General features: G+C 35.2%; 1 protein-coding gene across 12 annotated transcripts in view; it reads left to right on the plus strand.

The window, feature by feature from the left end:
• CEP78 (centrosomal protein 78) overlaps positions 1-14,571 on the plus strand; it is a 45,829-nt gene that overhangs the window by 12,068 nt on the left and 19,190 nt on the right. For 6 of the 12 annotated variants that reach the window (XM_031014784.3, XM_031014788.3, XM_031014782.3 and 3 more), the window contains exons 6-11: positions 2,022-2,135; positions 3,644-3,708; positions 4,115-4,226; positions 7,210-7,348; positions 8,536-8,581; positions 10,147-10,275. In XM_031014784.3, coding sequence (XP_030870644.1) covers positions 2,022-2,135; positions 3,644-3,708; positions 4,115-4,226; positions 7,210-7,348; positions 8,536-8,581; positions 10,147-10,275 — 605 coding nt within the window. The remainder of the gene's footprint in view (positions 1-2,021; positions 2,136-3,643; positions 3,709-4,114; positions 4,227-7,209; positions 7,349-8,535; positions 8,582-10,146; positions 10,276-14,571) is intronic. The other 6 variants (XM_031014786.3, XM_031014783.3, XM_031014789.3 and 3 more) reach the window with 1 other exon arrangement.

Raw genomic sequence — 14,571 nt, forward strand, 5'->3', positions numbered from 1 at the left:
AGTCTAGCATATCTTAAATCAATAAGTTTACATTTACCATATCATTTTTAGTGACTCTTCAGGGTTCCATTATGTTAATATGCAATAGTACACTTGGCTTATCCATTCCTATTAGATATATAAGCTATTTCCAGTTTTTCATTGTTACAAACAGTACTTTGATACGTGTTGTTGCCCGTGTCTCTTATAATTTCCTTCTGGTAAATTCTTAGAAGGAGAGTTGCTGTGTTAACAGAGTCTGCACATTTTAAAGGTTTTTTTAAAATGTGACCTTCACCAATCTGATAGAAGCATAATCACATTTAATTGTTTTAGTTTATATTCATTTGATTTACTAGTGAGATTTACTAGTGAGATTTACTGGCTATTTTTATTAATTTGGCTAGTTGGATAATTACATCCTATGCTCATTCTTCTGCAGCAAGAGTTTGTAAAGGTTTTACCATATTCTATCAGATCCATATATCTGACTTATTTCTGTGTGTCTTGTGGTGTCTTAGTTAGGGCTTCATAGAATATTCTATATTATATATAGTATATATTATATAACTCCGTTATAGAAGCATATAACAGAATTATATTCTGGGTGGCTTAAAGAGAAGACATTCATTTCTCACAGTTCTGGAGTCCGAGAAGCCCAAGATCCAGATGCCAGTAGATAGGTGTCAGGTGAGGGCATTCTCCCTAGCTTATGGAAGGCTTTTATATCCTTAAATGGTGGCGAGAGAGAACTCTAGTCTCTTTTTTTTCTTATAAGGACACTAATCCCATGATGGCTCCACTCTCAAGACCTCAACTAAACCTAATTACCTCTCAAAGGCCCCACTTCCTAATACTACTACCCTGTTGGGGATTAGGGTTTCAATATACATTTTTGGGGAATACAGACATGTAGTCCATAAAATGAGGTTCTGAAAGACTTCAGTTATTTTAATGTAATGGTATACACGTGCTTTTGCTCTGATGTAATCTTTTTTCATGCCTGTACTTTTGTGATAATCCTTTTGAGTTGAAATGAGTAGATTGTTCAGCCTCAGTATTACTAGTATTCGTGAGCATTTGTTTAGTTCTTTGACCTTTTACTTGAGAGAGAATTCTTGACCATTATTTTTTCGTGATAGGTTTTTAGTATATAATCTCTATAATCTCTATTCACACATTCTTTGGATTCATTATTTCTATCTCCTTAGAGTTCTTTCTTTGTCATTTTTATTCTAAAACTAACAGTTTACATTTTTGTATTTTCTTTTCACTTTTTTAATGTAATTTTTTGAGAGTCACTTGGAGTTTGAATTTGAATTTGATGATGAATCTAGTGCAATTTCTGAGCTCCACCCAGTTTTTGCCTATGAGGTTTACACTGCCACTAGCATCCTTGTTAATTATGAACAAATATTCATTCTGTGATGTTTTATGTAGAGTTATTTTTCAACTCTGTAATTGTAAAATATGTTGGGTAATTTATTGGTACTAAAGGGAGGGTAATCATGACACATCTATGAAGAGGGTTTCTTTTTTGTATTATGTGTGTGCATATGGTTTTCTATTTTTATTTTTTCAATACCCAAGATTAAAAACTGGCCATGAGTAGTCTTGGGCAGGAGTCTTCCAGGAACAAATAAGTGGGAGTTGTCTGTATGTTAAATCTGTATAGAATTGGCCGGGCGAGGTGGCTCACGCCTGTAATCCCAGCACTTTGGGAGGCCGAGGTGGGCGGATCACAAGGTCAGGAGATCCAGACCATCCTGGCTAACACGGTGAAACCCTGTCTCTACTAAAAATACAAAAAAATTAGCCATGTGTGGTGGCGGGCACCTGTAGTCCCAGCTACTCAGGAGGCTGAGGCAGGAGAATGGCGTGAACCTGGGAGGCAGAGCTTGCAGTGAGCGGAGATAGTGCCACTGCACTCCAGCCTGGGTGACAGAGTGAGACTCCATCTCAAAAAAACAAACAAACAAACAAACAAACAAACAAAACATCTGTATAGAATTAGCAAGTGACCCTTTGTCTTTCATCAAAAGCTCTTGACCTGCAACAGTGCGGCCTCACCAATGAAGGAGCAAAGGCTTTGCTAGAGGCCCTTGAAACCAATACAACTCTGGTCGTTCTGGATATAAGAAAAAATCCACTCATTGGTATGTCGCTACAATATTTTTTATTGACTAACAAATAGCAAAAGAAAAAGAATTTCTCATGTATTGACAGTTTCGAAAACTTAATGTGTTTCCTTCCCTAATCTTACACTTTTGTAATCTTGCACTTTCTTATGTTTTTAGTAGATAATTTACTGATGAAAAGAGTTATACTTAAATTGCTCTTGGCTGCTACTCTGAATAGGAGTGAACCTAGATAATAAATCTGCTTCCACCAAGTGCATTATTTTCTTCTTGTGGAACTTCTGAATTCTTGGAAATAGTATTTCATTCATTTGTTGATTTGACAAGTAATTTTTGAATACTTCTATCTGCTAGATACTGGTTTAAGCACTAAACATACAGCAGTAAACCAGCTAGACAAATTCTTGGTCTCATAGAGCTTACATTCTAGTTGGGGAGTTATAGGTAATGTAATTTAGATAGTAGGAAGTGCAAAAATACCGTAAGGTAAGAAGACAGATGGGGGCAGGTGGGACTATATTAGATAGGTTTTTTAGGGGACAGCTTCACTAAAAAAGTGACATTTGAACAGAGACCTGATTAGGAGAGGAACAAGCCGTGGAAGATGCAGATAAAGTACCTTCCAGGATGAGGAAGCAATGAATATGTAGTTACATAGGTGGCAGGGTGGATGGAGTGTTTAAGGAAAAGCAAGAAGGCCAATATGGTTGGCGCACTGAGTGATGAAGAGCCTGGTATGCTACAAAGTCAGAGAACTAGCCAGGGGCCTGATCTTGTAAGGTTTGAAGGTCACGGTAAGGACTTAGATAATTCTAAATGAGCTGAAAACCATGGGAGGATTTTGAGCTGGTAAGGGTTATATTCCAAGTAGTAATTCAATCAGATGACTTGGTGTGGAGAATACACTTGTAGGGGGCTATAAAAGGGAAAGAGGGAGGCCAGTTAGGAGACTCACACTGGTCCAAGTTAGAGATGGCTATGGCTTCGCTTAGGGTGGAAGGTTGGAGGTGGTAAAAAGTGGTTGAAACAAGGTGTAGCTAACAAGACTTGTGGGGTATAAAGGAAATAGTAATTTTTTAAAAAAGTTCTAGGTGATTTTGCATACAACTGGGTGATACTGTTTATAGAGAAAAGGAGGCTGTGGAGAAGAGCAGCTTTGGGGGCGCATCATGACTTTGATTTGGGTATATTAGGTGCCTTTTAAGCATCTAAGTATCTGGACAGTGTTTAGGCTTTTGATTTCCTATTTAGAGGTATCTAAAGCTACTTTAGTTCCAAAGTGTTTACATTTGATCTTTGCTGCTGCCAAAATAGTAGCCATTAGGGACAATATGTGTGTAGGAATACTTTGTTTTTGAGGAAGAAGTTAGAATACTCAAAGGGGGAAAAGGTATATGATTACATTATATGGTATTCATATTCAATTTCATGGGAAAAAGCAATAATTGGTTGGCTTTTGTTTTTAAATGGGAATAGCCACTCATTGGGAAATAATTACTATAATTTCAATTTTTATTTTACTTTAGATCATTCTATGATGAAAGCAGTTATCAAAAAAGTCCTCCAGAATGGAAGGAGTGCCAAATCAGAGGTATATCATGTTTTATTTCTCCAGAAAGAATTCTTATTTAATTGCTTTTCTTCTGGGATCTCACCGTACTGCCCAGCCTGGCCTCAAACTTCTGAGCTCCAGTGATCTTCCCCCTTCCCAGCTTCCTAGGTAGCTAGGACTGTAGGTATATATCATTGTGCCCAGCTTTTCGTCTGTTTTTAATAAAATGAAACTATTAAGGCACTTTTCTGCCATCTTAAATTTACAGTCAAATCAAATGTCTTCTCTGTTTTTGTAAATACCGTATGATTCTTTAATTTTGGGTCCCAGAACTGCTGATTGCAAACCTTTTATTAACATAGAGTATCTTAACAATTTCCATTTAAGATGTAGCCCTCATAAATGATCTGTAACTGAAATATAGTGTTTATTCTCTCTCTTTTAGTACCAGTGGATAACTTCTCCATCAGTGAAGGAACCATCCAAAACTGCTAAACAGAAAAGGAGAACTATAATTCTAGGAAGTGGTCACAAAGGAAAAGCTACTATTAGAATTGGTAACCTTTTCTGTCTTGGCTTTTTAATGCTACTAGTGTTCTAGTGTGTTAAAATTAAAATCTCTTCTCATTGTATGATATTGACAGTAACAACCAATATTGACTCCGTGCATATTATGAGGTCTGTAATTGTTCTGATAAGATTATGAGAATTTATGGAATGTAGAAATAGTAAATGAATCATTAGGAAAGGGATGCTAGTGCTTCCATTTAAAAAATTACCCTTATTTGTTTTTCATACAATATTCATCATTTTGGATATGTTTTCTGATTCATGATTACTTTTGATACTTTGCAATTGAAATTTGGGATGCACTTTGATGACAGTTTTAGCAGTGCTTTTGTATGATTTTGTTGTTGTTGTTAATGAAGAATTATCCTTTCATACTATAGAAAACAAAATTTCTTCCCAGTTCCATTTTTTTTCCCTTGTTTCCTCCCTCCTTCCTTGCAAATTCTTACCCAAAGTTGTTGAATTAGGTAGCACCTTGCTTCTTTCAATGATGAAATAACCTTAAAATATATGTAATCCTTATAAAACAATACTGCAGGTAAGTTTATTACCCAGAGATGGAACATTTTAGACAAACATTCCCTAAATGTTTGCTATTTATGGTTTATTTAATCTGCCAAATAATAGTCTAGAATTTTGAAATTGTCTATAATTTTGTGACCAAGAATAATGAAAAAAGACTTTATAAACTGTTTATCAGCTAATGGCATAAATTTCACATTCTCCTGAATACATAAATTTGGTATAATCTAGTTCTACTGATATTTTCTTTTTTTTTTAAAGAGTCTTTAACTTTTGTAGAACACATTATCTTTAGTCATAAGTAGCCTTTTTTTACTGATAAGAATGAGTGACAGTGGAATAAGTTAAGCGAAATCTAATGTGAAAGTGACCTTTTCTTGTAAGTAACTTTGAATTTTGAAACAGTAAAACCATGAAGACTACTACAGAGAAAAAAATTAATGTTTTTATGTTTATAGTCTGCCAGTTTCCCAGAAAAAGGTTTGTGGTGACTTTAGTTCATACCCTGTACGTTAAGATCACCAAACAATTAACACCAGATAATCTTTTATTTGGATGCTACTTTAAGTTTTTGAAGGATATCACTTGACTTAATATCACTGAACTGTACACTTAAAAATGGCTAAGATATAAAACAATTTAACATAAAATATAAAACATTAGAAATTATATAATTTTAGTAGCTAGTGATATATAATTGGACATCATTGAATGAGAATAAAAAACAAAAATCTTTTTTCTTAGCATGATTAAAGAAATTGGAAATGTGACTGAAGTTTACAAGCTCACTGAGCTATTTTAAGAGTAACTGTTTCTCGGGCTTTTTTTGTATTTGCCTCAGTAATTTGGAGACACAGAGGTAAGCCAAATCAGTGTCTGGCTTTATATTTAATAGTTAGGTGTCAGTGAGTATAGGGGTTATATAATTTATGTAAATTATGTCACATTCATATAGCAATTACGAGTGCAGACAGAAGATAGGAAACTTTATAATTTTTTTCATCTAACAAGATAAGTAAATTAGTTTGGTTTTAATTAAAATTTATATTTGCGGCCGGGCACGGTGGCTCACACCTGTAATCCCAGCACTTTGGGAGGCCGAGGCGGGTGGATTGCCTGAGCTCAGGAGTTGGAGACCAGCCTGGGCAACACAGTAAAACCCTGTCTCTACTAAAATACAAAAAATTAGCTGGGCGTGGCGGCGTGCCCCTGTAATCCAAGCTCCTCGAAAGGCTGAGGCAGAAGAATTGCTTGAACCTGGGAGGCGGAGGTTGCAGTGAGCTAAGATTGTGCCACTGCACTCCAGCCTGGGCGACAGAGCGAGACTCTTGTCTCCAAACTAAAAAAAAAATTTATATTTGCATTACTTTCTACACATACCACAAACAATACACAGTAACTTTTTTTTAGGATAATTAAAAACAGCACACAATGAACTGAGCTCCTATATATTTATAAGACGTATATAAATTTGTCCAGAGAAATTGCACAGCACGATGTGGTAATTATCAATAAGTTACACCACGGGAAATATTTGTCCTGTATTACCAAATACACGTTCTTGTAGATGCTGTCCTAAAGCTGCTAAAGTAGATCTTACATAGTAAAATAGATTGGAAGGATAAATATAACCGTTTTAATAAAGTTATATTATTTGTTCTCAGTGATATCAGAAACAATTATATATTTAAGTGTGAATTTTATTAATATGAATAGGTAGGTCTAGCTTTTGCTACCAAATATTTATTTTAAAAAACTTGACTCTTTAAACTGAAATGTAGGATAAGACTTTATACTTCGTTCTATTATCCAGTAGGTTTCATTTGTTTCCTTTGTGTTCTGTAAAAGCAAATGAACACTGAAGGTGGACAGACTTATAGGCGGCAACATTGGCTCACCTACTACCCAGCTACCTTCAGTCTTAAAACTTGGATAGTTTTTACATGATAAAATTAATCTCAAATTGAAATTTTTTTCCAATTCAGAAGGTTCTGTTTGGTAGGAGTCATGGGTGTATCTATGTTCTGTCCTTGAGATTCAGGAATGCCTAAAATATTCTGAGATTTAATAACTTAAAATTTCTGCATAATGCATATGAAATGTATCACGTATAATCTTTCATTCTTTGGGTTACATGTTTTATTTAACTTTGCGTGCTCTGCATGTCTCATATATTCAACTTATATTTTAGTTAAAGTGATAACTTGTTACTCTAGACAACTTATATTTTTATATATTTATTACTTATATTTAAGTATATTAAAAATATATGTATTCTTATATTTATTACTGGCCTGTGTAAAAAGGTATTTACAAATTGATCCTGATTTAATGGACTTGGTGTCATTGTCAGGTGCCCATTTGTATTCTTTTAAGAGTATGCACATGTGCCTATTCATCTGTAGACCTTTAGTGCATCTTGATTCTTTCTTTTTAACACTTCTCAAGTAGGATTGGCTACAAAGAAACCTGTAAATAGTGGCAGAAAACACTCCCTTGGTAAAGAATATTATGCGCCCGCACCTCTTCCACCTGGTGTGTCTGGTTTCTTGCCATGGCGTACTGCAGAACGTGCAAAAAGACACAGGTAGGGTATTTTTATTTCCTATCTTTTAGGATAAAAATGGGATTCAAAATTCTTTATTTTGGAGCTTCTATTATGTGAGAGTTCTCTGCTTATGTCTGTAGGGTAAAAATGACTCATGTGGCTTCTGCCTCATGAATCCTTTAAGGAAGAAAAACAAAAAATAATCCTAAGTAGGGTTTCAAGTTATTAAGTGTCACAGCAAGCTGTATCCCTGTGGGAGTCCAGAGGAAACTGAAATTATCTCCAATTGTGCAGGTGAGAAAAGGTTTCATTTAAAGTATGTGGAGTTAAACCAAGTCCTATAGGGCAGAAATAGGAATTTGGATATTTAAGACTGGGGAAAGGGCATTGTAAAGCATAGGAAATTGTTCAATGCAAAATGATAGGAAGTGTTGATTAGACTTAATCTAACTCAGCCAACTGGCCTAACTCATTTTAGTGAATCAAACCAGATATAACTAGTTTTAGCCAGTTACCTAGGGGATAGCTATTCATAGTAATTTTTGTCAGAAAAGTCTTTTAAAAATGTTGTACTATAATTTTATGCTTAATAAATGAATTAGTTACTATAAATTATTTTCGAATGACTGACTTTTAGTATTCAAGAAATTGGAGATTAACAATTGCTTAAGAAAACAAAGAGGATTGATTTTAAATAGGACTGGAAATAGGTGCTATGTAAAATATCTGTTCAATTGCTCAGATTAAATTGAATATGTATAATCTTTATTAGGCAACTGATGACTATACTTATTTCACAACTGGTAATGTGAATTATTATTGCATAAACTATAGTGCTGAGGCCCCAGTCTTTACACTTTCATATAATAACTTCACAGTTTCATATCTTCTTGAGATACTTACTAATTTCAAGTCCCATCTTGGTCACAAGGAGTTGTGAATTAGAGAACAATTAATATCACCAGTTAAAGAAGTTAGACCGGAAATCTGAACCATCCTAAACATAAGAACTACCTGCATCTTCAGAGTCTTATCCCAAAGCCGTTCTGCTAAATTGTTCAATTTTCTCCATAGCAGAGCTTTTCAAGCCCTTATTTGGAGGTGATTTATCTCTATGCACAGTTATGTATGGATAGTATACATAATACTAGCAAGTGTTATTACCTAGTGTTAACTGGTGGTGTATTTACATCAAAATATAACTTAATTTATCGATATCTTTTTAGGGGTTTCCCATTAATCAAAACACGTGATATATGTAATCAGTTGCAGGTACGTAGTTACCATGTTTATAATATGTAGGGGATTGGAATGGGAAGGGTGGAAGATCATTCTCTGTGCTCTTTAAACTGAATAGAGTCGTAAGAAACATTTCCCTCCCTGAAGTAAATTCATTAAAAATTTTCTGGGTTCTCCCGGTGCCACAGTATAGTCGTGTGGATATGTCACACAGTGGAGGCCTTGTGGTTTCATCTGTGTAGACAGGAAGTCATTTCTCTGGGTCCACAAATCAGCTGTTGCCTCCAGCAAAACAAATTTGACCACCATTTCTCACCCGACACATGGAGCTATCATAGTCAAGAATGTCCTTAAGTTTAAAAGAAATGTTCTTGGGGGATACATATTTTTATATATATATATATATATAAATTCCAGATTCTAAAGCTAAAACAAAGCAACCAGTCCTAAAGCCTCTGCTGTCTCAGAGCTTTTCTTTCTCCCTTGTCAGGATCAAACACATTCCCTGTCATTCTGCATCATGGTATTAGAGCAAGTGAATTCTGTCAGAGTATCAGATTTTCCTTTTCAGTTGTTTTTAGAGACCGTAATTTCTCTGTAAAAGATAGCACTACTGAGATGAAGGAGCACCTGTGTGTCCGTACTGCCCCTCGCATAGCCAAAAGTAGGGGCGTGCATCTCATTCTACCGCCTAGGATTTTCAGGTACTGCAGGATTTATGCTTGTAGTTGATACTGCATTCTCGTGACTTCTCTTCTGTACAGTTATGTATCCCGGCACTTTTCTTTTTGATCTGTGGACTTTTTATGGGATTGTGACACAGTCAATTTTGAAATATTTGGAAACGTATTGGACAACATTCCAGTGGCATTGAAACTTGACAGGAGAATTGTGTTGTTATTACAGTAGTTTTGGCTTAAGAATGAGGAAAAGATGAGGTTTTTGATGTCTCAGTTTTAGTTGTGTGCATGTATTTGGTTAATTTTTTTTTTAATTCTAGTTTTTATTTTGTAGAGACAGGGTCTTGCTATGTTGCTCAGGCTGGTCTCGAACTTCTGACCTTAAGCAGTCCTCCTGCCTTGGCCTCCCATAGTGCTGGGATTACAGGCCATTCTAGTGTTTATTATTCACAATTTAAATTATTCTTCCAATTCTTTGTGAGGCCTCCACGGATGAATTTTTTCTCTTAAAAATCGTCCTGTCTTTAAGACTCTGTGTGTGATGGTAGAGAATAAATTTCTCATCTGCAGTTGATCTGAGAAAAAATGTTTATCCTGCCTCCTCGCTTGGTTTATGTGAAAAAAGTATAATAAAATAATATGGGTTATTTTCGGAAAGATTTTATGTAAAAAAGAAAAAAAATAATATGGGCGATTGCATTATTAATTATAAACCTTATATGAGAGAATTATTTCAGTGACATAGCAAGAATAAGTTAGTGTCTTTTTACTTTGTTATTGATTGTGTTAGACTAAGGAGTAGTGATAGACATTTATAGAGAATGACTTAACACTTCAGAAAGATCACTTTGATTAGATGTCCTTTAGTATTTGGTATTCGGTTTATATTATTATACAATCTTGTCCTCTTTTTTTAAGCAACCAGGTTTTCCTGTGACTGTGACAGTAGAGAGTCCTTCATCCTCTGAAATTGAAGAGGTTGATGATTCTTCAGAGAGTGTTCATGAAGTGCCTGAGAAAACTAGTATAAAACAAGAAGCATTACAGGTACAAAGCTATCACTTTAAAGATATGGAGAAGATCATTTCAAACTCTAGTTAGTTTTTGGTGAAAGCTTGATTGTGAACTGGACAGCTTGCATGGGAATTCTGTTTTCGCCTTCCTTCTATCTCATATCCCTTGAATGGTTCTTTATCTTAGAACAAGGTAAAAGGGAGGACGTCTGCACTCTAAGAAATACAAATTGAAACATGTCATCAGTAATATATTTTCCTTTCCTTAGAATCATAGAATATTAATTAGATTTAGGGAAGACCTTAATAATCATAAGATAAACTCAAAGAAATTAAGCACTGAATGAATGTAACCAGCTGATTCAGGGCTCTTTGGGAGGCCTTATCTTTTTGTGTGTGCTAGGAAGTCCACAATTAATTTTTAAAAATTAATACAATTTTCTTTTATATGAAACTTACAAATATAGAAGTAATTATCCCTTTTTTATATACTTACATGTAGCTTATAAACAACAGGAATGTGTGTCTCACAGTTCTGGAGGCAGGAGAGTCTAAGATCAAGGCTCAGGCAGATTTGGTGTCTGGCGAGGGCCTGCTTTCTGGTTCATAGATGGCTTTTCACCATGTCCTCACATGGTGGAAGGGCAGTTATCTTATTTTTATGTGACTATGGAAATCACTTTTTGATTTTCAAAAAATGAAGCCTGATTTTCATTTTTTAAATTAGTGATATTTATATAGAGAAATTTTAAGATAATTACAAAAATGATAGAATATTAGAGGGAAAAATCTATAGATAATGTAGAATTGTCCCTATTATAAATGAGCAACTATTGTTTGTAGTACCTAAGTGGTTTGTTACTAAGTTCCAGAGGAAAAACAAAATCCTAGAATGTCTGATTCATGTTCATTATTGTTTTAAATGTGTTGTATTTATTTTCTTCAGGGGATTAGGAAATTTTATTCTAAAAGTGATTATAGCCATTGGGGAGACCAAGAAGGTTAGGAAATATAACTTGGGAATTTCTGATTCAAGATGCACTGAGAATTCTCTTAGCTCTTTTCTATTTTAAGAACTCCATAAAATGATGTTATCAAAATTTCTAACATACGTAAGCCTACAATAATCAAGAGAATTGAAGAGATTTCAACATATTTTTGAAATAGAGATGACAGATGGAAATGAGTATGAAACCGATGCAGTAGAACAGAGGAAAACCATCGCCTAGAATATACACAGGGGAAGCCTACAGCTCAGAGGGAATCTAATCTAACTCCAGAAACAGCTCCATACACAGATATGCATATAGGAAAAAGGAAGGGAGCTAGAAATGTGACTAACATGGAGGGAGCTCCTTGACAGTTTGTATATGGAAGAGTTGACTCCTAGCCTTACCTTCACTCTCCTGAAATGAGATCATTTGACTTTGAAAAACAGTAAAGTAACTGGGGAGAACTAGGGTAGATAGTGTGGATTTTGCACCCTGGAAAAGGGTAGCTGAGGATATCCTGCCATACTGGCTACCCACTTCTTCATGCATAAGAGAAGCTAGTCATCAGCTCCCAGTGATCCTCTGCTCCCTTATTCTTAAATAGAAAATAACCATGGTTCACCTGAGAGTTGAGTAAAACTCACAACATGACAGGGAAAATAAAAGATGAAAAATATGTCCTGATAGGACCAGAGCTGATTAAAAGAACAAAAATACTTTAAGAAAAAAACTCTACTTAACATCCTTAGGTTTGTTAAGCACAAGTACAAAAGAAAGATACAGTGCCTGTAAAAAAGAAATAGGGTGTTGTTTAAAAAGGAATAGCAGAAAGCAAGGGTGGTCTCTTGGAAATTATAATGGTTGAAATAAATTCAGTAGGAATTAAGGAAATTTCTCAGTAGATAGAACAGAAAGGCAGGAATGGAAAATACAACAGAAATCATATGCTAGCGAGGTTGCATCTAGGAGGTCTAACATGTTACTGTAAGAAATCTCAGAGGACAGAAAAAAATGGATGGAAGGAAATTACAAAAAAAACAATTATAAGAAAGTTTACCTTAGATAGACACATGTAAGTAGACAGTCTTCACTGTAAAATTTCAAGATACTGAGGAAAGAAAGAAATCCCAAGAGAAAAATACCAGTCACTTAAAAACCATAAAAAGCAGACTTTATTATACTTCTCATCAGCTACCATGGATCCTGGAATTAGAAAGATACCTCCAAAGTTTTAAAATAATTGACAACCTGGAGATTCCCATCCAGCCAAACTGTCCATCTAAGTTGGGGCTGAATAGGACGTTTTGGACCTCCTGTGCTATACTTTTTCTTGTTATTTGAAAACATAGTCCCGCAAAATGAGGGTATAAACCAAGAAGGAAGATAATAGGATATCAGGGCTCAGTGGTTTCAGTGTGGAGAGCAGCGGGTCTGGATTTGAGAGGCTTCCATTGGTTGTGTGACTGAGAGCTTAAAAAATCCTTGAAGCATATTACTATGTATTAGGCACTGTTAGAATGAGGGAGGGGGAAAGAGAGAGGAGAAAAGAGGGAAGGAGGGAATCAAACTTCAGAGGAGAAAGTTCTGTTGGCATGAACATAAAACAAATTAAACTATGGCAGATTTTTGAGCTACCACTGATGTACAAAAGGGAAAAAAATCCACTTGAGCTTGTCCGCCCTTTTCAGTGGCACAGCAGTCGGTGACCACCTATCTAATTTGTTGTACAAACCAGAACACTTTTTAATAGTGTAAGCAGGTGCTGTTAACACTAACATCAAGACAAGGGTTGTAAACTGGAACAGTCCAGGGCAACTTAAGATAGGCGGTCACTCTATACAAGGGCTGTGGCACTGAAACTGTATAGAAGGTGGTGTAACCTGTATATACACAAGAGTTACAATATAACTCTGCAGTAGGCAGTATTAATTTAATCGTAGTAATGGAAATACTGCCGTGGTCTGCAGCTTTGATTATCAATTTGCATGTGATAGCAAAAATAACTAACTTGTATCAGATTTAGCACGTATTGGACACTGTTCTAAGTGTTTTGCTTATATTAATTCATTTGATCTTCAGAATAACCTGTGGTAGGTGTTACTATTAGTCCTACTTTTCAGAAAAGAAGCTAAATTTAAGTAAGCCCAAGCTGTACTTAAATTTAGAGTTGGATCAGGGATTTGAGCTTAAGCTTTCTGCCTGTTCTCTTAAACACTGATCTATCTGTCTCTCAAAAAACAAACAGCTCTGCATATAGAACAGAATATAAATATTAACTTTAACAGTGTAAAAGCTAAGTTTGGAAGGTGGACACAGGTGGAAAGAAGGGACAAAAGTATACATGTCCCTATTTTACAAAGCAGGGCATTGAGAGAATTTAGAGTTGATAAACAATTTAAATTTTTTAAGTAATGTATATCACTAGAAGTTGAAGAGATCATGACCAATGGAAAAACTAATGGTGATAACAACTTTATTGAGAGGAGTGGCTATAAGTAAGTAAATAAGTAAGAATGAACCAAACTCTTACTTAGTAAAGCAGGAAGTTAGTAAATAATGTCTAAAATCCAGTCATGTAGTTACCTAATACGTTATTTAGAACTAGAGAAGGATTAAAAAGAAGAATGGTTGACTTAAACCTCACAAACAAAAAAATCCAAGTAGCCCATAAGTATGGAAAAGTGTTCAGCCATGTAGGTAATCAGAGAAAAATGAACTGAAATCAGTATGAGATGCAACTACACTCCTATCAGATTGGCAAAAAATAAAATGTTATAGTGGCAGGTATTGTAGATCTGGAGTGTAATAAGAATCTTCCACCCTGCTTACACCGGAAGTATAAGTGAGCACACCTACTTTGGAAAGTGTTTAGCATTGTCTATCAATGGAAAGTATATAAATACCTTGGGACCCAACAAGTCATCCGAGGGTATATGCACCAGAAAAACAGGTGCAAAAGGGTCCACGTGCATTATTTGTAATAGTCCAACCTGAAAACAACCCGATGTCCATTAAGAATTAAAAATTAGATTGCATTTGTACACTGAGAAAACTATAAAAGTAATAAAATTGAATGAACAAGAGCTACAGGCAACAACAGATGAATTGTAAGAACAATGTTGAAAGAAGATACAGAAGTCTGCATTCACTGTGATTCCCTTTGCATAAAATTAGAAGTAGGCAAAACTAGATTGTTAGGGATGCATGCATATAAAGGAAATGATCATTAGGAAAATGAGGATGGTGTTTAATTCTGGGAGAAGGAGAGGGGCTTGTGATAAGTAGAAGATATGGGGGATTTCAGAGATGCTAGCTAGTTGTACTTGCAAACTTGGGTA

This window comes from Gorilla gorilla, chromosome 13 (assembly GCF_029281585.2).
Source record: "Gorilla gorilla gorilla isolate KB3781 chromosome 13, NHGRI_mGorGor1-v2.1_pri, whole genome shotgun sequence".
NCBI lineage: Eukaryota > Metazoa > Chordata > Mammalia > Primates > Hominidae > Gorilla > Gorilla gorilla.